Source organism: Leopardus geoffroyi, chromosome C1, assembly GCF_018350155.1.
Source record: "Leopardus geoffroyi isolate Oge1 chromosome C1, O.geoffroyi_Oge1_pat1.0, whole genome shotgun sequence".
NCBI classification, from domain to species: Eukaryota; Metazoa; Chordata; class Mammalia; order Carnivora; family Felidae; genus Leopardus; species Leopardus geoffroyi.
In genome coordinates, this window is record NC_059328.1 from 5,782,109 (window position 1) to 5,807,517 (window position 25,409).

Here is a 25,409-nt window from a genome sequence, read left to right on the forward strand (position 1 = left end):
TAATAATGAATAACAGTAATAATAATAAAAAGGAGACCTCGTGGGCCCAGGAAGATACTGCAGCACATCGTGTTAACATCTCCATCTTCCACCGACCCGTTCCTAAACTGAAATCGTGCTCTCCCGCGTGGAGGGCCCGGGGCTTTCCCGGCGGCGGGAGGGGTGCGGGCCGAGGCGGGGCGGTGCCGCTTTAAGGATGCGCTGCGGGTACCGGGGCCGCGGGCGGCGCGGGATGCAGGGTGACGTCACGGCCCCGCCCCGCGGGGTGATGCTGCAGCCGCAGCGGCGGGCCGGGGGCTGCCGGGCGGGGACCCGAGCTGCGCGCGGGCCAGGCGGGAGCCCGGCCTCGGAAGGGGATGCCTCCTGTCTCGAGCCGCAGGTACCCCCATTTCCTCCCGCGCCCCCCGCACAGCTGCCGGGCTTTGCGCCGGAGCGACGCGGCGTAGGCCACCCCCTCCCCCCCCCCCCCCCGACCCCCGGGTAGTCACAGTGCCACGACTGGGGCTGGAGGTTGGCACGGAGACCTTTGTTCTTCCTTGACGCCTAATTGATTGACCTGTAAAGGGAGCCCCGGCCTCGCCCCCGCCCTGGGTGCGGAACCCTCGGCCCAGAGGAGGGCGGCCGCTGGGTGACAGGATTGATTCCACCCTGGCACACACTGGGACCTGCCCCAGGCTTGCGCGGTGCCTATTGGTGCCGGAGGCCTGATCCCGGGTCACCTGGGCAGGTGTCATCAGCTTCCGGTTTGCCTCCCGCCTGAGGCTGAACCCTCCTGCTGGCAGGGGGTTGTGGTAGGACCTCTGTCAGCATCCCAGGATTGAGTTTATGATGAGTTTACGGCCCAGGGTTTCTGCTTTCTTGCCACGGTTGAAACAGGAGGCTTACAGCAATTCAGTTCATTCCAACCTCATCAATAAACTTCTCGGGTTCTTTCTGGGGTTACCATAATGTATATGTTTTTCAGCTTTTATAGGGAAGGAGAATCAGGTGCTAATGAAACCCAAGTTCGGTGTGCACCTGACCAGGGGTTTCTGGATCAGTTGGTTGTCAGGGAGGGGCTGAATTCCAGAGAGCAAAAGTGAGGAATGGCCGCAATTCAGTAACGAGCTCGTTAAATACACCCCCTCGGTCCCCGCAGCCCTTTGCTGGCCTGGGGATGGTTCCTTCAAGTATTAACTTTGAGAACTGGCGGAAGGGAGAGCGGGGAAGGGATGTGGCCCCGTGTGACCCCAGGCGGGAAACCTGTGTCATATAAAGAAGAGGAGAAAGAAATGAGGAAATCATTTGGCTCATAGTAGGGTAACTTTCAGCATTCAAATGGCATGGGCATTGTTTATGTTTATTAATCATTTGCCACTTACTCTTCCCATTCCACAGTTTGAGGGATTCATTACTTGAAACATCCTTTGTATTCTAGAAGCACAGTGGGCCCAGCATATAACTTCTGTGGGTCCAGGGAGATGATATAGGTATAGATGTAGATAGATAGAGATATAGGTATAGATATCGATATAGACATAGACATATAGATATAAGGATAGACATATAGATTTTTTTTGGAGGATGCTCATATAATGTGATCACGATGGCAAGAAGATTGGTAAATATTGGTATTCTTGTATCAAAATTCTATTTCATTATTTTAAATTGCACTTTCATTTCTTATAACATTCAAAAATTAATTTCAAACATTCTTCTTAGAATGAACTTTCATGGACAGCGTTGAGTAAATGTATTTTTGAAATGAAAATAGTAACGTTGGCCCCAAAATTTGAAAATCAGGGAAGACTTCTTCAAGTACAGGTTTCATTTCTGGTTTAGATGCCGGGGGGTGGGCGGTAAGGCAGGGGTGTTAGGGTCTCCCTTCCACTAGGACAGGCTGCAGGCTGTGTTTTAAAGCTGGGGGTGGCGGGCAGGTGACGGTGAAGTGGTCACATCACAGATAGAGACATGGGTTATCCACAGAGTTCATTCCAAGAAAGGTTGAACAGTCTGCGCTTTTCAAAAATATGCTTCTACTATATGCGGTTTGAATCTGAAACTCTTCCAGGGTGGCCCATGGTTCTTCATTCCAAAATGAAAGGCAAGGTTTCTAATGCCCGTGCACTTAAGTTCACTCTATGGGGGTAACATGCTTATAGGAAAGAGCGATGGCGGAGAGGCAGAGAGGGAGTTAGTCACTGCCGTGGATGTGGGGCTATGACCGGGCGGGTGGGGTCAGGTCAAGCTCCCCACACACTTGTGCCAAAGGTCTTCCTTCTGACTTTCAAGGAGATGGTCTGATTAAGTGGTGTTCCAATGGGCTCTTGGTTTCTGTGGTTTTAACGAGAGAGTGACGCTCCGGAGAATGCTAACAGCCACCTGGGTTTTTCAAGGCAAGACTGGCCAAAGGACAGATTTTTCTGGAATATTTACTATGTCCAAGGGCCTGAGCTAGAATAGGAAGAGCACAATCAAGAAGTTTAGCTTTATCAACGTTTATTTTTGGGACAGAGAGAGACAGAGCATGAACGGGGGAGGGGCAGAGAGAGAGGGAGACACAGAATCGGAAACAGGCTCCAGGCTCTGAGCCATCAGCCCAGAGCCTGACGTGGGGCTCGAACTCCCGGACTGAGGGATCGTGACCTGGCTGAAGTCGGACGCTTAACCGACTGCACCACCCAGGCGCCCCAAGAAGTTTAGCTTTAAAAACAAAAAAAGCTTGACTTAATTGTCACAAATGGATCGTGTTTTTAATGAAGTACTACCTGCCTCCATAGTTCTTAGGTATATCTGCTTCTGTTTTGGACATAGCGTGGGATTTTTCTGAGGCCATAAGATAAGCCACAGAGGCAAGAGTAGCCTGGGTCTCTGGGTATATCTGTCCCCGTCATCCCGGTATGAAATCCATCTCTTAGCAGGGCCACAAGGCCCTGCATCGTCAACTGATCCCTTCCCAGTGGCCTCATGTCCCACCATGCTGACATGGTGCCCAACTGTTGCACACACTTCTCCTTTACACAGGTGGTTCCCACTGCTTAGAACTCCTTCCCTCCACTTCCCACCCAACTCAGGGGCAGGAACTTTGTCTTTCTTTTGTCTCTCTGATCTCAGTGTCTTGGTACTTAGTACCCAGCCAAATGGGAAGATGGGTAGGTTGGTGAATGAATGGATGGGTAGAAGGGTGAATGAGTAGATGAGTGGGGGATGGGTAGGGGTGGATAGATGAATGCATGGATGGATGCTTGGAAGGATGGATGCATGGACGGATGGATGGATGGACGGATGGATGCATGGACGGATGGATGGATGGATCAGAGTGGATGTTTGGAAGGGTGGATGCATGCATGCATGCATGTTGGAAAGGTGGGTACGTGGATTAGAAGATCATGGGGTGGATGTGTGGTGTGCATGTGGATGGTTGGATGGGTAAGTAGGTGGGTGGGTGGGTTGGTGGGTTAACACGGTGCTCTGGATCCTGCCAGGGTGTCTCTAAAGAAAATCACTTCCGCTGTTGGTGTCTTCTGAACAGAAGGAAGATAATCCCTGAGCAGGTGGGGTAGGGGTGGAGTCTAGGATACAAATCTGGAGTGATGAGGCATTTTGAAGAGCTTCATAAGGAAGTTATGGATTAGTGACGGTGTGATGGAAGGTGGTGAGTTAACGTCAGAAATAAGGGCCTCATTTTTAAAGCTTAAGAGTAATTTTGAAAGGGGTGCCTGGGTGACTCAGTCAAGTGTCCGACTCTTGATTTTGGCTCAGGTCATGATCTCATTGTTGGTGAGATCGAATCCCGTGTCAGGCTCTGTGATGACAGCCCAGAGTCTGTTTTGGATCCTCTGTCCCTCTCTCTGTGCCCCTCCCTTGCTCATTCTCTCTCTCTCTCTCTCTCTCTCTCTCTCTCAAATGAATAAAAACATTTTTTAAAAAGTAATTTTGAAAAAAAAAAAGCTTATAATATTTATCTTGGTAAATAACAAGTGTCCTTGGCAGGAAGTTGGTCAATGTTGGGGGGTGTTGTCTTGAGTTTGGGACCTGCTTCTCAGGAAGGACTTCAAAGGAAATGTAGGCAGTTGCTTTTTTGCGAGGCAGATGGGGTGAGCTGTCCCAGAGGCCAGGCGTAATCCTAGAAGTTGCCCCTCTGGTGTTTTTATCTGCCTCTTTCCCTCCGACTTTGGTAGCCTTCCTCTCCCTAGGCTTAGTAAAATTGACGTTGGCCAAAATGCACAGGTCAACATACTGGAATCCATTCTTTCAACATCTAGATTAATCCCAAAGCAGTGAAGGGCAGTTGCATGACCAGGAACAGGTCTCTGCGTGGCAGATTGCTACTAACCCCAGGGAGCGGGAAGAAGGCTGCGCCCTTGCTAACTTCCTACCTGGGGTTTGGGCGTTGTGAAGATTGCTCCAAAAAATGATTTGAGGATGGGTGGGGGTGGCGGGGGGTGGGGATCCATTTCCCACCCCCCTGCTTCTTTTTGTCCTTCACTTTTCTTTTTTTTTGTAAACTGTATTCCTATTCAGGGCATTTGGTTTATTTCTTTAAAGAGAGCATTTTCAAACATGCTAAAAGTCTCCGTTCTCCTGACTTGACTACAAATTCACTCATCCATTGGTGCTGTAAGGAAAGGCCTTGAATTAAATTCATGCATCTGCTTTTAGGCAAGGGCCCCAGCCTCCTGGGAAGAGTAGACGTAAGCGTTAGGCAAGGTGACCGCTGCGACTTTCCATCTCACGAAGGAAGGACTGTCCCCTGACCGTGCACTCAGGGTGTGTGTCGGTGGGTCCTGCCCCAAGCCTGTCCCTGCCGCGGGGCTCCCCTGGGACCTGCAGGGAAAGGCAAAAATAGTTCCCAGAATGGGCTGCAGGTCCTAAAATAGCCTGGCTGCTTCCACTCCTCCTCGTGGAGCCAAGGGGGCGGGGTCGGTCCCCTTGAACTTCAGCGCAGGGACCTGAGGGCTGGGGTCCTCCCTGTGGGCAGGGGGACAGCGTCAGCTTTGGTCTACTGAGCAGGAGCTGCACTGAGTCAAAACTGAGGCCCGGTGACATCACCCGCAAGCAGTAGGCTCTACTTTGGGAGGCACAGCGTTTGACTCTAAGGGTTCTGCACCGTGAACTCATCCGTTCTCAAATGAGAAGGACGAGCAGGTGCCAGCCTGGGGGGGGGGGGGGTGGTGGTGGGAGGGATCCACCTGGAAAAATCAACTCTCGTGGTGGAGGCCCTGGTGAGTCACCGTCGCCCCCAAACGGGCTTTCCCCACAGGCACTCGCACCGGCCCCCCCTACGATGATCCCCCCGGCGAGCGGCACCCCTCCGGGAGAGGCTCTGCTCCCCACTTTGGCTCCTCAGGACTTCTGGAGGTCTCAGATCTCTGGCTACACGGGGTCCGTGACCCGGCACATCAGCCACCGAGCCAACAACTTCAAACGACACCCCAAGAGGAGGAAGTACATTCGTCCCTCCCCGCCCCCGCCCCCCAACACCCCATGTCCCATCGAGCTGGTGGACTTTGGGGACCTGCACCCTCAGAGGTCCTTCCGGGAGCTGCTTTTCAATGGCTGTATTCTCTTTGGCATCGAGTTCAGCTATGCCATGGAGACAGCGTATGTGACCCCCGTGCTCCTACAGATGGGCTTGCCCGACCAGCTCTACAGTCTGGTGTGGTTCATCAGCCCCATCCTCGGTGAGCCCCAGCTCAGCCCCGATGGCGGATGGCCTCCGGAAACCTCTGGAAGCTTCCGGAAGCCCGAGTCGAAGCAGCTAGAGGGGCCCCAGGGGCCAAGGGAGGAACGAGAGTTAAGTTCCACTCATTAGTTTGGGGCTGTGGGAAAACACAGGTATGGTCGTCGTCACACCCCATATTTTAAGGGACTCTGTCGAAACCAGACTACAGAACAGGAATTTCGCAGACCCTGAGGATTCCCACCATCTTACACGGAGCTGTTATTGGAGGATCCAAGCGATAAAGCTTCCTGTGGTTTGGGGCTGGGAGGTCCTGGAATTTCTTGGATTCCCAAGGAAGGTCGTGGCTGCTTAGGGCCTTAGGGGGGGCCTGACTAGAAAATGTAGGGGGGGAAGCTGAGCTTTCCCAAGACTCTGTCTTTTGTTTTCCGAGCTTAGGGCTGTGTACTCCGAGTTTTACCATCTGTTCTTTTGCTGCCCCGGGACGCAGGGGTGCAGGTGTTTGAGGGGTGTGATGAGTCTCCCTCACTGTCCAGCCCAGGGTGCCGTGGGGACCCCTGCAATGACCACTGGCCTGCTCTGTTTCAGGATTCCTACTGCAGCCACTGTTGGGTGCTTGGAGTGACCGATGTACCTCAAGGTTTGGAAGGAGACGCCCTTTCATTCTTGTCCTGGCTATAGGTCTGTCGTTTTGGAATTGAAATAAAGTGGAAAAAAAAAAAAAGAAAGAAAAAGGAAAGGAAAGGAAAAAAGGCCCCAACTGCTTCCTCTTAGCAACACCTAGACCATTGGTGACCAAAGCAGGGATATACAGATCATTTCTCGGGTGTGGGGGCAGGGCGCACCCCTAGCCTGGCCCGAGGTCACTGTGAGAATACATCACTTTGATTTTTTAAGAGTGAGTTAATAACGTGTATGTCGTTCCTGCTCTGCTTGACAAAATAAAAAACCCCGACCCAAGCCGAAAAAAAAAATATATATATATATATACATATATATATATATATATATATATATATACATATATATATATATATATACATATATATGGTGAGTCTCCGTGGGTGACTTTTCCAATGGGCTCTGCTTGAAGTTTGATTACAGAGGAATTCTCCGGGGCCCTAAAGATGCTCAACTCGAGCCCAGGGCTGCCCCGCGTTTCCTCCGGTCACGTCGGTTCTCTGTCCGCAGGGGCGCTGCTGGGCCTCTCGCTCCTGCTCAACGGCAGGGACCTGGGCGCAGCGCTGGCCGACTCGGCTGACAACCACAAGTGGGGCCTCCTGCTCACGGTGTGCGGGGTCGTGCTGGTGGACTTCAGTGCGGACTCGGCAGACAACCCCAGCCACGCCTACATGATGGACGTGTGCGGCCCCGCCGACCAGGACCGCGGCCTCAACATCCACGCCCTCCTGGCGGGTAGGTGTCCACAGCGCGGGGGCACGGGGGGGCTGAACTCGCACATACAGATGACCACTGAGGTGACTATGTCTCAGAGGCGCCTGGGGGCCCAGTGGGTTACGAGGCCGACTCTTGGTTTTGGCTCCGGTCACGATCTCACGGTTCGTGGGTTTGAACCCGCATCGGGTTCTATGCTGACAGCACGGAGCCCGCTTGGGATTCTCTCCCTCCCTCTCTCTCTGGCCCTCCCCGCTCCCTCTTTCTCTCTCTCAAAAATAAAATATACTTAAAAAGAAGAAAATATATATCTCAGAAGATATATTTTAGTAATAATACATAATGCTGATACATGCGTATATGTGTATGAACTATAGATATAGCTATAAATGTGTGTGCGTAACTGTGTATATAGCCTTATGTATAGTTTATTCTCATCATTCGAGTAGTTACGTTCTACAGAGTCGCCAGGAAGCCTGAATTAGCCAGTACTGAGTCACTGCCCCAAAGAAAAGTACAGGGTTAGCTCCCTGTGAACCTTTGGTCACATTTTCATCAACCAATCAATACCTAAACTTGTTTTATGTGTTTCTATTTAAAGACACCCTTGGAATGTATATCACAGATTCAGTGCCATTGAGCGCATGGCCGACAGCCCTGTAACACGTCCCTGAACAAAGCTCATCTTACACACTTCTTCATAAGACCCATCACAGCTTTCTCGAACTTACCAACAAGAGACAGCAGTACATCAACGCTACACGTGGGGGCCATTTTAAATGGTGATGTCTCACACACACACACACACACACACAAAACAGAGCAAAAAACCCTGCAAAATCATGGCACTATCTAGACTACAATAAGGTCGGTTGTTCACACCTGAGGGTTGAAATAAGAAGGCGGAGTTTCGCCTTGTTCAGCCTCAGCTGGGACCTTGGTGGGTCCAGCCACTCAAAGTTGTTGCTTTGAGGGTTATCACCAATGGGCTCAGCGACGGGGCGGGTGAAAACTTCCAGAGAATTCACCGCAGAGCAGTAAGAGAATTCAGGGTGCTCTTTGGTTATCAAACTATCCCATACAAATCAGTACTCCCAGCTTTCTCAGTATAAAACCTGTATCCTGTTACAACATAAAATGGACTAAGACAATCCCACTTAAAATAGAGGTGGAAGGTGTTTGTCAACGTCAAGGGAATGACGGGACAAGACGGGGTCGTGCGGGACCCGGACGGAGGGGCGGGAGGCCCGAATCGGTGTCCTCCTGTTTGTTGTGTGACACGGGGGCAGACGGCTCAGGCTGTCCGGGCCTCTGTTGCTTCTTCTAGAAAATGCCACTGCCGGACTCTATTCATACACCCGTGTGGCTGTGGGTCCAGGGAACTTCTGGAGGGGTCTCGGCAGGACCAGTGCGGGGTTTGGGCTTATCTCACTTCCGGTAATGTCCATCCATGTCGTAGTGGGTGTCAGAATTTCCTTCCCGTTTCAGGCTGAATAACATCCCGTTGTGCGTACAGATCGTATCTCGCTTATCCGCTCACCCGTTGATGGACACAGGGGTAGCTTCCACGTTTCGGCTGCTGTGAATACTGCTGCCACGAACACGGGTGTGCAGATAACTCTCCAAGACCCTGCTTTCGATTCTTTGGGGTATGAACCCGGAAGTAGAATTACGGATCTTACGGTATTTCTCTTTTAAATTTCTTGAGGAACCTCCGCCCTGTGCCCCGTGGCAGCTGTATCATTTTGCCTCCTACCAGCAAAGCACAAAGGCTCCGATGTCACCACATCTCTCGGCCAGCACTTGTCATGTTCTGTTTTTTTTCTTTCTTTCTTTCTTTCTTTTTTTCTGATACGACCCATCCTGATGGGTGCAAAGTGGAATCTCGTTGTGTTTTGATCTGCATTCCCCTAAATGCTCGTGAAGTTGAGCATCCTTCCATGTGCTTATTGGCCATCTGTATGTCTTCTTTGGAGAAACAGACATTAAATAGACATGCGAGTCCTTTGTCCAGTTTTTCAATAGTTCCTTCTCTGTGTTTCTTTTTTTTTAAATTTCTTTTTAATGTTTATTTATTTTTGAGAGAGAGAGACAGACAGAACGCGACTGGGGGAGGCAGAATCAGAAGCAGGCTCCAGGCTCCGAGCTGTCAGCACAGAGCCTGCTTCGGATCCTCTGTCCCTGTCTCTGCCCCTCCCCTGCTCTCTCTGAAAAATTAGTAATTTTTTTTTATTTAAAAAAAAATTTTTTTTAACGTTTATTTATTTTTGAGACAGAGAGAGACAGAGCATGAATGGGGGAGGGGCAGAGAGAGGGAGACACAGAATCTGAAACAGGCTCCAGGCTCCGAGCTGTCAGCACAGGGCCCGACACGGGGCTCGAACTCATGGACCGCGAGATCGTGACCTGAGCTGAAGTCGGACACTTAACCGACTGAGCCACCCAGGCGCCCCAATAATTTTTTTTTTAAAAAAGAGTTACTATTTAATGGTGGCTGCTTGCCCCCAAAGCGGAGGGCAGCCAGAGAGCCCACACGCTGTGGGGAAGCAGGTTCCTCTTCAGCAGAAGTAAACAGACTTGCCTCCCAACCAGTAGACGGGCTCCAGATAACACACAAGACTCACAGTATAGTGGCGAAGGGGCCTGGGGGGGGGGCGCGCTGGGACATGGGGGCAGCTGGGGGGTAGGGGGAGCAGCACTTTCTGGAGGTGAGTATATGCCGTGCCGGGGGCCGGCTGCAACGCGGCATTGCCTGCATTTTAACGTTGTGCTGCACAAATCAGTTTGCCCTTTACCTGTTCCCGGAGGCCTTGGGATACAGCAAGCGGGAGCAGACGAAAGGACCGGATTCCCGCAGCCCTGTTGTGTTCCGGTGGCCCGCTGACCCGGAGAGCTAGTCACCAGGGTGGCCGTCCTCGGTCACCATTAGGGGTGACTCTTAATGGTGGCCATGTATGAGGATGCTGGCATCGGGCGAGCAAGGCACAGGGTGGCCACGTGGTCCCCCTCCCCCGCCACACACACACACACACACACACACACACACACTTGAGTAAGCAACCTAAGAACCAAGGTCCTTACTCTTCGAGAATGATGGTCTGGAACCGCGACTGTTGAGGGCCTTCCCCGCCCCGGGGACCTAACCCCGCTTCTCTCCGCAGGCCTCGGAGGAGGATTCGGGTACGTGGTCGGGGGCATCCACTGGGACAAAACCAGCTTCGGGAGAGCCCTGGGCGGGCAGCTGAGGGTCATTTACATCTTCACCGCGGTCACCCTGAGCATCACCACCGTCCTCACACTGGTCAGCATCCCCGAGAGACCCCTGCGGCCCCCCGGCGAGAAGAAGGCCACCATGAAGAGCCCCAGCCTCCCCCTGCCGCCCTCCCCGCCCATGCTGTGTGAGGAGGGGGCCGGCGAGCCCCTCCCCTGCCACCCGGCCACCAGCCTGTACGCCAGCTTCTCCAGCCCCATCTCCCCGCTCAGCCCCCTGACGCCCAAGTACGGCAGCTTCACCAGCAGGGACGGCTCCCTGACCGGCATCAACGAGTTCGCCTCGTCCTTCGCCACCTCCAACATCGACAGCGTGCTCATCGACTGCTTCACGGGCGGCCACGACAACTACCTGGCCCTCCCCAGCAGCGCCCCGCCACAGGCCATTAGCCTCAGCTTCCCCCGGGCCCCCGACGGCTTCTGCCGCCAGGACCGCGGCCTCGGGGACAGGCGGGAGGTGGCGCTGGCCGCCGGCCCCGACGGGGACGTGCTGAGGGTGGGCTCCCTGGACGCCCCCAAACCGCGATCGGCCGGGATCCTGAAGAGACCCCAGACCCTGGCCATCCCGGATGCGGCCGGAGGAGGGGGCCCCGAAACCAGCCGGAGGAGGAACGTGACCTTCAGTCAGCAGGTAAAAGTCAGGGTGAGGGGGACCACGGGTCAGCGTGTGTTGTCACTGTGTGTTGTCCACCGCCCCCCCCCCTGCCCCCCAGCCCCCAGTTAGATGGAGAGGGGTTGTCGCTCTGGAAAGACATCCGGAGCCCTCCCTGCTGGGGGGGATCAGAAGGTCTGCGGATCTAAATAGACAAGCCCCAGGCGTCGGTGAAGAGACCGCCCCCCCCCCCCCGACGAGGGAGTTCAGGGTGTCTGTCATGGGCCCATCGATGGCTTAATACACAGGCCACCATTAAAGGGACACTCCTTTGAGATGCGGCCACGTTTGCCCGAAGGCCACCCAGGCCAGGACGAGGCTGCAGCGAGCCTGTTGCAAGCATCTGCATTTGCAGCCCCTCCTGCTCCCCCCCCACACCCACCCCCCACCTTGGCGGCGCGAACCTGCTGCCCGCCAGTCTCCCGCAAAGGTGGACACCGAACGGAAAACCTGGCAGGCGTTTCCGGGCCCTCCCCGCGTCCCTCTCCCGGCGGCCGGCCTCCGCCGGCCGCCCCAGAAGCTCTCAGGACTCTGCATTCTAAAAGGCAGCACACGGCAGGGTCTGTGCAGGCCGAGAACCTTCCGGAAGGCTGTTTGCGTTGTACTTAGTACACGTCGGATCGGCTGCAGGGCCACCGGCTGATAAGGCGGGATTTTAACCGCCGTCAGACTCCGTTGTCTTGAGGAGGAGGCTGCTTGAAATATCAGGAAGGTATTTCGTCAGTTGCAGGACCCATAATAGTTCCGCGGCCCGCCTGTGCCAAGGGTGAGCGAGAATGTCAGTAAGAACTTGGAGTTTCCCGGGCAGGAGCCCCGTACAACCGTGTTCAGCCCGCACAGGCGCGCGGGAGGCGGGCCGTCCTGAAGGCCGGGTGGCTCGGAAGCGTGGCCTGCTGACGTGTCTGCCTGACGGCAGGGCTGCGTGTCCCCGTGAAGTGCACCCACACGGGGCTGTCCCCCGGCCAGGCGGCCCCTCTGTGGGCCCGGGAGGACCGACGGACTCCCTGACTCAGGGGGAGGCGGACCGGAGGCACGTGTCGAGGCGCCTGTTCCTTTTCTCTTCGTTGTTCAGTCCTCGAGTGCGCCTGTGGGTCTCGTCTGCTTTTCTCCGGGGCGCTAGGGCTTAGTCAGTCTTCGTGGGTCTCCATCGTCTCGTAAGGGCGACCGTCCTCTCGCCCCGAGGCAGGGTGCTGGGCAGGTGCGTGGCTTCCTTGAGGGGAGGTCTCGAGGCTCCCCCGTGGGCAGCACCGAGCACATCTCCAGGGTCCAGATCTGGGAAAGGTTTGAAGAACCCGAAGTCACTAGAGGGTCAGGACATCCCCTTATTGTCAGAAGAGAGAGATTTCTCTAATCGCTCAGGTCAAGGGCGTTCTCTTCGTTCATTGAGGACATCGGAGCAATCGGTCAGACCTTTTGTCGATCCCCGACCAGCCTATGCTGTTCCAAAACAAAAAAATTCAAACCGCCTTCTAGATACAGCTCTTTAGTTAGGGTTGAAAATCTCACTTGAGTCCCTTCTATTTCCGTGCTCGGTGTAGTACAATTTGTGAGTCAGCTCTTCGAGGAGAGGAAGAATCCTGAGCTAAATATAAACACGCCCAGCCTCAAGCGGGCACGAGTGTGATGTGAGTGGTCTTCCTCCGGCAGAAACGGGGACAAGCTCGGTGGGCATGGCTTCCCGGGGAGCTGGTGCCATGGGCTGTTGGCCTCCTCGGCGTCCCCACTTGGAATGTCCGGGAGCTGACCGCAGCACGAGGTCCCGCCCGGAGCCCGGGGTGGGGGGGGGGGGGGAGGGGGCATCTCTTCCCGCCCCTCGCTGCTCGCACAACCGTTAGGTCACCCGGCTGGTGTCTACACCAGCGGCCCAGGCAGGGCGACCGTGGCGTTGACACCTTCTCGTCCCAGGAGGACTTTGCAAACCGGATCAGCGAGCGCGTTTGCCGTTTGCCGGGGGAAGCGGTGCTCCCGGGCCCCAGAGAGAAATCTAGACCACCCCCCACCCCGCCCCCCGAGGGCCGAGGTAAGCGTGTCCGCTCCCTGCACCTGCTCACTTGGCCTCCGTGTGGATAGAGAGTTTTAAACAGATTCCCCGGTCACCGGGCACGAAGTCTTCTAGCCCCCGCTGTTGCGGAAGAGAAGGGACTTCTGTACCATCTGGATTTGAACTGACCCATGTTTCTTGTATTTCAAGTGTGTTTCACATCCGACGGGGTGTTCCCTCGCGCTCTGTGGCACGGATCTCCCGCCCTGGGGCCTAGGCGGGGGCACGCCCCACACGGGGCTCTGTTCCCAGCTGCGCCACGTCCCAGAAGAGATGACCTGACGTGGGCCCTGTCGTTCAGGGCGGCGCTCGGCGCTCGGCTGGCCCCGCCGCGGCGACATCCGCGCCTCGGCGTGGCGGCCGCGATTTGCTGCTCCGTTGAGGAGGTTTGTGTGGCTTCCTCCACAGGTGGCAAATATTTTACTGAACGGCGTCAAGTACGAGAGCGAGCTGGCGGGCTCCAGCGAGTCGTCGGGGCAGCCTCTGTCCATGAGGCACCTGTGTGTCACCATCTGCAACATGCCCAAGGCGCTTCGCAATCTCTGCGTCAACCACTTCCTGGGTGAGCCCTTGGCAAACCTCCCGGTGCCTCCGTGTCCCCGCCTCGCTCCGCGGCGGGGACGCGGCCCTCTGACCCGGGCCGCTCCCTCCCCCGCCGGCCTCCCAGAGCGCCACGTCCCGGGCTGGGGGTCATCTCCCATGAGTTCAGGACTCCTGAGATGCCACCAAGGGCAGGACGTGGCGTGGGGCTGCCCGAGGGGGCTTTTCTCCAGGAAGGGCCGGGTAGCCCCGGATCGAGGCGCACCCCTTCCCCCGAGCGGGACGCGGGGTCTCCACGGAGCCCGGATTCTCGTTACCAAAAGCTCCTGGGACAATTCACAGTGAAGTGGAGCCGCTGGAGGGACTTGTCTCTTAGGCCCGTTTGAGCCTCACTGCTGTCCTGCTCTCAGAGCCGGGGTGGACATGTGTGCCGACACTCACACGTGCCCGCCTGTGCCCGGCACCGGCCTTGAACCCACCGGCCTTGGCATTCCGATCGCCACGGAAAAAGCCCTGGCTCTCACCTCATTTCCATGTGGTACCTCCTTGCTGTAGGGCCGTTGAACCTCTGAGGCTGATTAAGCATTTGAGATGCTCTAGGCTCTCAGACATCGTGGGCCATAAATCAGGATGACTTTCTAGAAGGCAATTTGGCATCAGGCAAGAATCTTTTTTTTTAATGTGAGAGAGAGAGAGACAGACAGAACCCGAGTGGGGGAGGGGCAGAGAGAGAGGGAGACACAGAAGCAGGCTCCAGGCTCCGAGCTGTCGGCACAGAGCCCGACGCGGAGCTCGAACCCACGAACCGTGAGAGCATGACCTGAGCCGAAGTCGGACGCTTCACCGACTGAGCCACCCAGGCGCCCCGGCAACAGCCAAGAATGTTGAGAATGCCCGTAACCTTTATCCCAGTGGCCCTGCTTGGTATTCTTTGCAAGAACATCATCAGAAATTTTATCAAGAATGTATGTTCCAGGGGCACCTGGGTGACTCGGTCGGTGAAGCGTCCGACTCTTGATCTCAGCCCAGGTCTTGATCTCAGGGTTGTGGGTTGGAGCCCCGCGTTGGGCTCCGTGCTGGGCGTGAAGTCTCCTTAAGAAAAAAATAATCTATGTTCCAGGTATTAATTACAGCACGATTTATAATGGCCAGAAGCTGGGAAGCAGGGGCAGGGAGTGCGGGAAGTACAAACGAACGATAGGAGAGGAGAGGGGTTAAATGTATTAATGGCGTGTCTGCCTTGTGCAATATTTTGCTGCCATTAAAATGGGGCTATTGAAGAATTTTAATAGCATAGGAAGTTGTGCATAATTATTGGGGTTCAAGAGGTCCAATAAATGCCACCCCCCTTGTGCTACTGAAGATGAAACTGACAGAGCCCTCAGTCTCCTCGGCGATAGTGGGCCCGTATCGACATTTGCGCTTCCTGACGCGTTTCTCTCAGTGAAATGCCCCCCCTCGCCTGCCTGCGGCTGCGGTTCCACAGGCATTTTCTTGTCTCCCTTGCAGAGAGGCGAGTGGGGAACAGGATGAGGCATTTAGAGGGAGTGAGCGACTCGCTTTCCTTGTGGCAATAATGCCTAGAGAAAGAACAGAATAACATCTTTCAAGCAACAGAGCTGTGTTTTTTTAATCATTAAAAATTTTTTTAATGTTTATTTTTGAGAGAGAGAGACAGAGAGACAGAGTGTGAGCAGGGGAGGGGCAGAGAGAGAGGGAGACACAGAATCCCGAGCAGGTTCTAGGCTCCGAGCTGTCAGCACGGAGCCCGACGCGGGGCTCGATCCCATGAACCGCAAGATCACGACCTGAGCCGAAGCCAGGCGCTCGACCGACTGAGCCACCCGGGCGCCCCAGAGCTTGTGTTTTTATAAGGATGCGTGTTTGCTTTCAAAAAGGCTAGAAGGGAACTTATAAAATCTTAACAGAGGTCAAGCGACCTCTGGGTGGCAAGGCTATAGGTAATTTCTTCTTTGAGTTTCCAAGCGACAAAGGTGCTGTGTTCCTTTGACGATCAGTGAAACCCCGTTGGGGAAAGACGGGGCCACGCCAGCGTCCGGGCCGGTGGTCACGCGCCCCTGCCTCCTCCCAGGGTGGCTGTCGTTCGAGGGAATGCTGCTCTTCTATACGGACTTCATGGGTGAGGTGGTGTTTCAGGGAGACCCCAAAGCCCCACACACGTCGGAACAATATCAGAAATACAACAGCGGCGTCACCATGGGCTGCTGGGGGATGTGCATTTACGCCTTCAGCGCCGCCTTCTACTCAGGTACCCGCCGCCCGGGGAGGGGGCGGGGAAGCGGGGTGGGGGGCCCCCCCATGGGAGTTATGGCTTTAGCGGGGTCGTACGCGGAGTGGAAGGAGGGTTGTGCCTTTGCAACCGCAGGCTCGGCTTCCGGGTGTGGGGGACACAGTCGTGGAGCAGCCGTCGGGGTCGGCCGGGCGGCGGGGCAGGGCCCCGGTGTCCACCAAGACCCGAGGAAGCCAGCGGGCGGACAGGCCAGGCCCGCAAGCGAGGGCAGAGTGGGGGCCAGGCCCCAACATCGACGTCGCCCCCAGACAGGCGTGCTGTCTGCCGCCCCCACCCTTCCCACGTGGAGTCTCGGGGCGACCGGTCCAGAGGGAGGGGAGAGGCAGGAGAGAACGGAGGGCAGGTGGGGAGAGCCGAGGCCAGAGGCCGAGATGACCCCGAGGCTCGCGTTGGTGGACACAGGGGACGTAGGAAGCCAGGTTGGGTCCCTGCAGGGTGCCGGGTACCATCCCAGCGGGGGGCCTGGGCAAATTCCATCTCAGCGTCGGCCCACGTGGGCCCACGTGTTCCGTCAAGGCCCAGATGGTGGGCGAGGTCAGCCTCGCGGGGCCACGTGGCCCCTGGGGAGCCCCTGGGCTCCGCCCCTGTGGCTCGGAGCCGCCTCAGACGAGATGTTTCTGTCTCACCAGTGTTCACCACCGAGATCCGGTAAAACTTCCTTTGCGCTCACGGGAATTGGAATTTCATATGATTTTTACGTGTCACAAAATATCTGTCTCCTTTCGATTGTTTTTAAAACCATTTGCAAATACAAAAACCATTCTTAGCTCTAGGCGGTGCCAGGCGGGCCGCCAGCCGGGCTCGTCCTCAGAATGGTTTTACTTCCCCGTCCCGCACCCCGCGCCCCCGTGGGGCTTCGGTCCAAGACCCCTGCCCCTGCAGCAGCGCTGGGGGGCTCGAGACCACCCTGTTGATACCCTGGGCCCCCCACGCGGGCTTTCTGGCCTGGGGCAAGCTGCCTGCCAGCCAGAGGGCCAGCCGGGGGCAGGTGGCCCAGGGAAGCAGAGTCCCCGGGACCACCGGCCGGTGCCCCTGCTCAGCCTCCTTTCTGGCCCGCAGCTATTCTCGAGAAGCTAGAAGAATACCTCAGCATCCGCACACTGTACTTCATTGCCTACCTGGCCTTTGGCCTGGGGACCGGGCTCGCCACCCTGTCCAGGAACCTGTACGTGGTCCTGTCGCTCTGCATAACCTACGGGATTTTATTTTCCACCCTGTGCACCCTGCCCTACTCGCTTCTGTGCGATTACTACCAGAACAAAAAGGTAAGTGCTTCCATTTTTCTGCTTCGGGTCCTGGAAAGGCTGGCCTGGGCCTGGCCTCCACACCCTCCCCACCCCCCAGCTTCTTGGAGAAACCCCCTGAACACCCCGAGAAATGAGCCTGAGAGCAGCTACACCGTGAAAGCGAGGGGCCTGTTCACACGTTGAGAATGTCAAGTGGCCGGCAGCAGAGGGCACAGACCTGAGCGCGTAGCCGCCCCGTTCGTGGCGGTACTTGGGCAGTGGGGAGGGAGGAAGGGGAGGCCCGCCCCTTTGTGTCCTCCAGTGTCAGGCTTCGGGGTCACCCATTCGCCCGGGGCCTCAGGTGAGGCAAGCAGAGGCTCGCCTTGGACACACAAAACTCAGGGATCAAGGTCAATGATAGGAGAATGCGGTATTTCAAAAGACGGGAATTGGTGCCGAAACCCCGCACTGAACGCGGTAGCAGGACTTTAAGCAGAGACCGGGTAAGTCGCGGCACCGTGCTGAGCCACGGTGGAGTCTGAGGCAGAAGGGTAAAGAAGGAAGCCAAGCCCTGCCTTTGTATAAAATGTTGATGTTGTGTTCAGCATGGATTTTCCTTTAACAGCCTTACTGAGCTAGAACCCACCACACAATACAGTCCGCCCCTTTCAGGCATACCATGTACCCACGGAGCTGTGCGACTGTCACCACAATCGATTCAGAACATTTTCATCACCCCCCAAGAGAAACCCTACACCCATTAGCCATCCCCCTTCCTTCCACCGCAACCCCCCCCCCCCGCCCCCACGACCACGAGTCGACTTTGTGCCCCCTGTGCACTCGCCTGTCCGGGACGTTTCATGTAAACGAAATCACGCACACTGGGCCTCTGTGTCTGGCTTCTGTCACTCAGCATCAGGTTCTCAAGGTGCGTGGCCTGTCAGTGTGTCCGTCACTCCTTCTCATGGCCGACAACGCTCCCATCCAAGATTTTTTTGCGGTAACTTTGAGATTTTAAAATGCTGCATTAAAAGATCGCCTTGATACCTGGGTTTCTTCGCACCCCATTTTCATTCAGGGCCTCTGCCACCTCCCCCAGGCCCAGCCCAGGAGGCATCCTGAGTTGTTGTAAGGAGTTTGGAGTCTCTGATGAACTCAGTGGGGGCCGGCTCTGAGCACAGTATTTTTTGTGAGAAGTCCAATCGGCCCAGAGACCCAGGCACTACAAGGGGCCAGACCCGGGGCCTCTGGGTGGTAGCCGCGGTGGCCCCTCCCAGCCCCTTCTCCCCCAGCAGCTGGACTCCCAGCTACGCGGACAGGCAGTGGCCCGTCTGCACTCTCCCCCAGGGCAGGGCTGAGGCTGTGACGGCTGGAGAGTGAGCCCCGTGCACGACCCGAACATCCAGCGGGCACCTGCAGAGCCGCCACAGCCGGCGCCAACGGCACCCAAGGGACCAAGAGGGGAGGGAGACCCCCTGACTGGGAAGGCAGATGGGCCGGCGCCGGGCTGCCCCACCCGGCGGCAAGGGACGCCCAGAGCCTCGGGCCACCCTCGCGCTGCTCAAAGCCTTGGGACTCTGGCTCTAGGGTCTCCTAGATGCTCACAGTCCTGTCAGTCTCTGCTCCGTTGCAGGTTCGGGGCTAACCCGTGACCTCCCCACCACGGTGGCCTTGCCAACCGTGTGTAGCCACGGGGAGCCACAGTTTCCCCAGGACACACGAGGGGCCCCTCCACAGCCCCTCGAGGACACAGCCTTGCCCGGGGAAGGGGCTTGGCAATATCCCAGAGGCAACCACGGCCGCGTCTGGAGGCGGGCCCGGCACGCTGGCCCCGCCCCCCTTCCCCCGGCGGCGGTGCACGCACGCGGTCTGTGGGGGTGGCGTCATCTGCCCTCAGTGGGTGAGGGTGGCCTGTGCTGGGGGAGCAGCGGGGGGACCCGCCCTGTCCCCTCCCACCATCACCCTTGCAGACCCGCTCAAGGAGCGCGTTTTCCCCGCACCGGGGCGGGGGGCGGGGGGCACGGGTGGGAGGCAGGGAGACGTGCCCACCGTGGAGGCCACGGGGCCTCCGAGCGCCGGGCCAAAGGACCAGGCACGGCGACCGTGAGAGGGTGTTTCCGAGCGTGGCGTAGGCATCGTGGCGGCCAGAGGTTGGGGAGGGGGCCGGGCCGGGACGTGGAGTGCCCGTCTCTCCGGGGAGAGGCCGGGGAAGGCCAGATCTCCCAGCCAGAGGGAGCCTCTGTGCCGCCCGGGCCTGTGGGAACACGGCCCTTCCACTCCTGTTAGTCACGGATTCTTTTCGTTGCCGTCATCTCTCTGAACACAAATATTATTAAACTCTTGGCCGAACTCCCTGCGCACGTCGGCGCTGGAAAATGTGAGCCCGCTGGGTCCCCTGGGCCTGCAGGAAACGTGGGGCTGAGGTCCCCTTGCTGTCCAGGTGGCCCGCTGACGTGTTTCTCCTTCTGGATCAGTTTGCAGGGTCCGGTGCGGACGGCACCAGGCGGGGCATGGGCGTGGACATCTCCCTGCTGAGCTGCCAGTACTTCCTGGCCCAGATCCTGGTGTCCCTGGTGCTGGGGCCGCTGACCTCGGCCGTGGGCAGCACCAACGGGGTCATGTATTTCTCTAGCCTGGTGTCCTTCCTGGGCTGCTTGTACTCCTCCCTGTTTGTCATTTACGAAATCCCTCCCAGCGACGCCACCGAGGAGGAGCACCGGCCCCTCCTGCTGAACGTCTGACACCCCTGAGCCCCCCCCGGCTTTGGCCTCAAGCCTGCGCCTGGGGGTCTGGAGCAGTCCAGCCAGTGAGGAACCAAAAGGCCTTGGTGGACGGACGCGGGACAGGTTTCCTGCGGAATGTAAATATGTGACAGAACAATAAATGGCAGCAGGAACGCCTACAGTTTCTAGTTGTGGCTCTCCCAGGGGTGGAGAGGTCGCCCGGGGCGGGGGGATGGGCTACTCTCCATGGGGACTCTGGGGGAGGGAGCTGTGAGAGTCGCTCACGGACAGTAAAGGTGTAACTGGTTCTCAGCTGGCAGCGGTTTGGCAGGCCCCCCGCCCCCCGAAAACATCGTCTCGAGGTCTTTTTTGTTGTCACCGCCCAGGTGGGTGCCACTGTCCAGGGATGCCCCCAAACACCCTACGGGGCACAGGACAGACAGCCCCCACAACGAAGAATTTTCCAGCCCCCCATGCCAGTAGTGCTGAGGTGCAAAGAGCCTGATCTAACTACGTTGCGTCCCAGAGTGGAGTCGGAGTGGACAGGTGCTTTCGGGTCAGAAGGCCTCATGTTCATTCGTGCGTTCATTCATTCTCCCATCCACCCGCCCATCCGTCCATCCGTCCACCCTGCAGATGCCCATCGAGTGCCCTGGGTGTTCAGGCAGTGGGAGGTGCTGGGGGCCAGCTGTGAGCGAGTCTCCGCCCTCACGGAGCTGATGTGGGAAGAGAAGCAGACCGTACACTGAGGTCTGTGCCCCAGGATCGCGGTGAGTGCTGTGGAGAAGGCAAGCAGGGTAGGAGGGTGGGGTGACGGGGTCGGGGAGCGGGCCGAGCTAGGGAGAGGGGGCCGTTCTCCCCGGAGATGCCGCGGGAGCAGCGCCCCGGAGAAGAGGGGAAGGTCTCCGACATCCGAGGTGGGAGTTGCTTGATGCGTTCGAGGGACCGTAGGCTCCAGAGCGCCCGGGCCGTAAAATGCCGGGTGAGGCGGGAGGCCCGGGAAGGTGCGGCGGCAGACGCCCCTGACTCGACGCATTCACCTGCACCCACCGTCTCCCAGCCGATGGACCTGGACGCATCTGTCTTCTTGTGAGTGTCGAGGTCCTTCGCCACATGGCTTCCGTCACTCCACCACGCGACGCCCCGAGCTGCGGCCAGGGCCCCTTCCCTTCGCAGCCGGGTGGGCTCTTCTCCCCAGGCCGTGAGCGCTAGCTGTGTGCGCCGGGACGGGGGGGGGGGGGGGGGGGGTCGTGGCCAGTCCCTGTTGTACTGGCCCGCTGCCCCAGAACTGGGCCTGGCACCCCCCGCACCCTCACTGCACGCTCCCTGTGTTTGGGGGACACGGGAAACACGGACCACAAGTCCCCCAAAAGCAACGGGGTCCTGGGGCCGTCGCCGGCAGCCAAGGAGGGTCTGGGGTTTACTGGCAGCTAACGTGTCCCATCATCTTTCCGACGAGGCAGGGACAGTAGGCGTGAAACCCCCAGCCTTCTGCGGGCCACCTTCCCCACCTCCCCATGAGGGCCCTGGGCTCCCCCCAGGCCTCCCTCAGTGCCCTGCCTGCTGCCCCCTGGAGTTGAGGAGGCTCCTCTGGGTCCCAGAAGCCCAGGCCCTTCCTCTCCGTGGCCCCGGTTCTGGCCCAGGATCTCTGCCCGCTTCCTTGTCTCCAGTCTACCCTCCCCGCCCAACCTCCACCCTGTAGCTGGGGAAGCCATAAACATGCCCGAGTGTATCCCTTGCCTCTGGCTTCCCAGAGCCTCAGCAACCAGCTCTAAACTCCTCATGCCCCACCTGGGCCCTGACCGTCTTCCCAAGCCCATCGCCTCTGTCCGGCCCCAGAACCCTCTCCACCACAGGGGTCCTCTGTGCCTGTGCCCACGCTCTCCCCGCAGGTGAAGTCTTTCTACCTCTTTGCTGCCAATCAATTTCTGAGTCGACTTAGCTCCGTCTAAAACGCCACCTCCTCTGTGCAGCCCACCCTGGTTGGAATCAGTGAGTCCTCTCTCTGTGCCTTCATGACATGCCATTTTAGCCTTGGTAGTTACAAGCTAAGTGAGGTAGGTCTCATCCTCCCTGTTCAGCGTGTAGGTGAATCAGACAGAATTTGGGTAACTTTTCTTTTCTTCTTCTTTTTCTTTGCATTTATTTTTTGAGGGACAGAGCACAAACAGGGGAGGGGCAGAGAGAGAGGGAGAGAGAATCCAAAGCAGGTTCCAGGCTGAGCCGTCAGCACAGAGCCCGACGCGGGGCTCGAACTCACAAACCGTGAGATCGTGACCTGAGCCGAAGCCGGACGCTCAACCGACTGAGCCCCGCTGGCGTCCTTGGGTGACTTTTCTAAGTCACACAATTCCTTTGGGCCTCCTGTTAGTCCCATGCTTTTCCTGAGACTCCAGACTCCTCCTCCCCCCCCATTTAGATTGCTTACAAGACCTTTAGATTTTTTAAAATAGGTGGTTTCGGTTGGCTGTCCTGTGGTCTGGGCTGGTTTTGTCCCGAATGGTCACATCTGTGAGCGAGAAGCAGAGAGGCTCCCCTCCCACTCCTGGCTGGCCAGGCCTCGGGCCTTCTTCCTAGAACTTTCGAAGTAGACAGAGGTTTGCTCTTACACGTGGGAATCTGCCCTGAGTCCGTGGGCGGCACAGAGCATAGGCCGCCCTCAGGCCAGCACCCGAATCGCTGCCCTTGACCTTGGGGTCTGTTCCCAGCAGATGGCAGTGGGAGCGGCCACAGGATCCAAACCTCGAGGAGGCCCCGGACCCGCTGAGAGCCACGCCCACTGGGTTTCCACATCGCAGAGAATCGCTCTCTTCGCTTCGAAAAGGAGCCGTGAGGACGGCGAGGACAGTGGCCACTGCTCACGAGCCCCGGAGTCCTGCCCAGGCCGTGTGGCGAGCTCGGTGGCTTCTTCAGTCTTCTGGCTTCGTCGCCCCCTCCCCCCCGCTCCCCCAGTGAGGGGCAGGGGCTAGTTCCGCTCCGTCCCGCAGACCGACCTGGACCCCGACACAAGCACACTAACTGCCTGGCCCAGGTCACACAGGGTCCCACCCTGGTACCAGGGGCCTCGGACTCCGGCCTCATGCCGCTTGATGTTTCTGGAGCGAGTGTTGGGCCGCCGCGGTCCCTCCCCCCAGCCTGTCTCAGCCTGGCTGTAAGAGGAAAGGGCGAGGAAGCCTTGGCTCTGTGGGCCGGCGATGAGACGGACCCTGTCCGAGCCGCTGAGGCCCAGACACTCCTGACTTCGCCAGCAAACCTGAGCCGTCGACTCTCGTCACTTGCTGCTGCTTGGGAATGAACACACCGCCTCTGCCAGCGGGGCCAGGGGCCAGTCACGAAACCACAGCCTCCCCCGTCTGGTGTCTGCCTTCCCAGGCTGCTAGACCCTGGTCTGAGATATGGGGACTGGGTGAGGCAGCAGCCCTGCCACACATCACACCGGGCCACAAGTCTCGAGGGAACGGAGGTGGCTTCCCTGGAATGTGCCAGAACTGACAACTGCCAGGCCCCGCGGTGCGGTGAGGCGCTCCGCTCCTTCCTGCCCCCTGGTCGTGTTTACGGGGTCTGCAGGTGCGTGCCGTGCCCCCGTCCTGGCTGTGAGGTCGGAGGGCAGCGGAGAGGACCCTCTTCCTGGAAGACTCGGGAGGAGAGGAGACGTCCAGAGATGGGGCACATTTGGGGCACGGGACCCTCGGGGGCAGCGGCAGCTCAGGGGGACTCTTCAGGGGGCTACTGAGGCCACCGTGCCAGAAATCGTCACTGCTGGGGACGTCCCATGGGGTGATCGCCACTCAGCGAGTGTTTACTGAACACCCAGCGTGGGGACTGTGGCTGAGAACAAGAGAAGCGGCTCCTGTCCTCCCGTCGTAACATCCATGCTGGCCCCTGGCCCCCAGATCTTGCCCCTGCTCCTGGGACCTCTTCCGGTGACCCTTTGCCCAGAACACCCCGCCCCTTCACCTCTGACCCACCAGCCTGGCTGCCGGACTCCAGGAAACGTCTGTTCTTTTCCAAAATACTCGACATCATTCCTACACACCTCTCCCCATCATCGCAGGGCCAGGGACCTCGACAGGTCCCTGCAGCCAGAGCGGCAGATGAGCGGCTTCAGGGCTTTACAGACAGCGCCACCTGGCGGTCAGGACCGGGAGTGGTAGTGGCCCTGCCGTGTAGCTGAGCCCGTGCAAAGAAGGGGAGCAGAGGGGACCTGGGAGTGACATGTGGTGGCCAGGCACATAGAAGACATCAGCCCTTAAACAGCTTGTCCTCATGAGATTGAAAGCGTCTTCTAAGACGTGCCTTAAAGTTCCATCTTTAATTAATTCACTACATTGAGTGCCCACACCCTAGGGGTTCCCCAGAGGCCACCAGCGGATCCCCCCTCCCCAACTGAATCCCAGGGCCGGAGCCGGAGGGGCTGTGATGTCCCAGAGCAGGCACAGCTGGTCAGGGGGAGGCGGGGTTGAGAGCGGCTTGAGGGAGAAAGGGGGCCACTTCAGGTGCCACAGCAGCGACCAGCTCCTCGGAGGGGGCCCAAGGGCACCTCACCTCCACCAACCGCTCCACAGCGCATCTGGACAGCGTGCACCACGGAGTCTCCCTCCGCAAGGGGGCCCTGGTGACTCAGTCGGCAAAGGTTTGCAAAGCAACTGCCTTCCACCCACTGGGACCCGGTCCGGTAACGAGGTGCCCAAGGTAAGGGGAGCCGGGTTGGGGTGGGGGGACACAGGCACAGCTTCCGCAGCCTGGGTCCCCGATGTGCCAAAAGGAAACCGTTACGACTCGGAAGCTGTTCCTGGCAAACGCAGCTACCGGAGCAGCTGCCTTGGGTCGGAGCACCGGGGCCCAGGACTCAAGCTGCCAGAGCGCCCCAGGGCAGCTGGGAACCCAGCGAGGACCCAGGGAAAGGACACCTCGGATACGGAGACGTCCAAGGACCAAAAATGCAGGACAAGCCAGTGAGGGTTCACGCGCCCCACGGTGAAGCATGCGCTCCTGGGCCACGGGCTTCGGCCACGATTGCACCTGCAGCTCCGATGGCCCAACTCCTGCCGGGCCCTGCCTTCCACAGGAGCCCCAGGACTCCAGAGGCTCGCTTTTTCCTGCAGCCTGAGGAATCCAACTGCACGGCCAACGCTGTGGCCCGCCTCCCCGCAAGCAAGCTCGTCTGTCTGATTTTCCCCGGGAGGGGGCAGGGAGGCCAGCGTCCCCTTGGTGTCTCCACAGGCCAGCGGGAAGGATCTGCTCAGGGGTCGAGGGCCGGACAGACACCTCCACTGGCCCCGGGGCCTGTCAGCTTGACCCCGCGTGTCGGGTGTAACTGGTCCTGCTCGGATTCCACAGGTCTTGAGTTCGGAGCCGACCGGGTTGGCCAGGAGAGGCCAAGGGTGATAGCTGGTCTGTGTCGGTGCCAGATCACACTCAGGTGCTCAGGGTCTCACCGTGTGGTCTCCGGAGACTGGCGAGGGGCGTCCCCAAACGTCTCTTGAGCTTCCACACAGCACTCCAGCCCTGACCCTCACCCATCGGCCGTCTGCATTCACAACCGTTCAGCTCCACGTTCCTGGTATTTGAGGGTCACCTCCATGTGTA

General features: G+C 58.0%; 1 protein-coding gene across 4 annotated transcripts; it reads left to right on the forward strand.

The window, feature by feature from the left end:
- The first annotated feature begins 241 nt into the window (after nt 1-241).
- On the forward strand, nt 242-23,743 carry SLC45A1 (solute carrier family 45 member 1). 4 transcript variants are annotated; one of them, XM_045475559.1, is made up of 9 exons: nt 242-379; nt 5,243-5,663; nt 6,251-6,343; nt 6,854-7,078; nt 10,219-10,958; nt 13,429-13,582; nt 15,653-15,829; nt 16,931-17,136; nt 22,532-23,743. In XM_045475559.1, the coding sequence occupies exons 1-9, from the start codon at nt 269-271 to the stop codon at nt 22,787-22,789; spliced, it is 2,385 nt and encodes a 794-aa protein (XP_045331515.1). In that variant the 5' UTR covers nt 242-268; the 3' UTR covers nt 22,790-23,743. The 4 variants fall into 4 exon arrangements, with proteins under 4 accessions (XP_045331515.1, XP_045331514.1, XP_045331516.1 ...); XM_045475558.1 differs by lacking the exon at nt 22,532-23,743 and adding an exon at nt 19,572-19,997; XM_045475560.1 differs by lacking the exon at nt 22,532-23,743 and adding an exon at nt 17,216-19,540.
- The last annotated feature ends 1,666 nt before the right edge of the window (nt 23,744-25,409 follow it).

Bases quoted from the DNA above. Each gene is read 5' to 3' on its own strand.
- SLC45A1 (XM_045475558.1), top strand. From the start codon at position 269: ATGCTGCAGCCGCAGCGGCGGGCCGGGGGCTGCCGGGCGGGGACCCGA. The intron at 380-5,242 runs GTACCCCCATTT...CTTTCCCCACAG, and splicing joins CCTCCTGTCTCGAGCCGCAG to GCACTCGCACCGGCCCCCCC. The intron at 7,079-10,218 runs GTAGGTGTCCAC...TTCTCTCCGCAG, and splicing joins CATCCACGCCCTCCTGGCGG to GCCTCGGAGGAGGATTCGGG.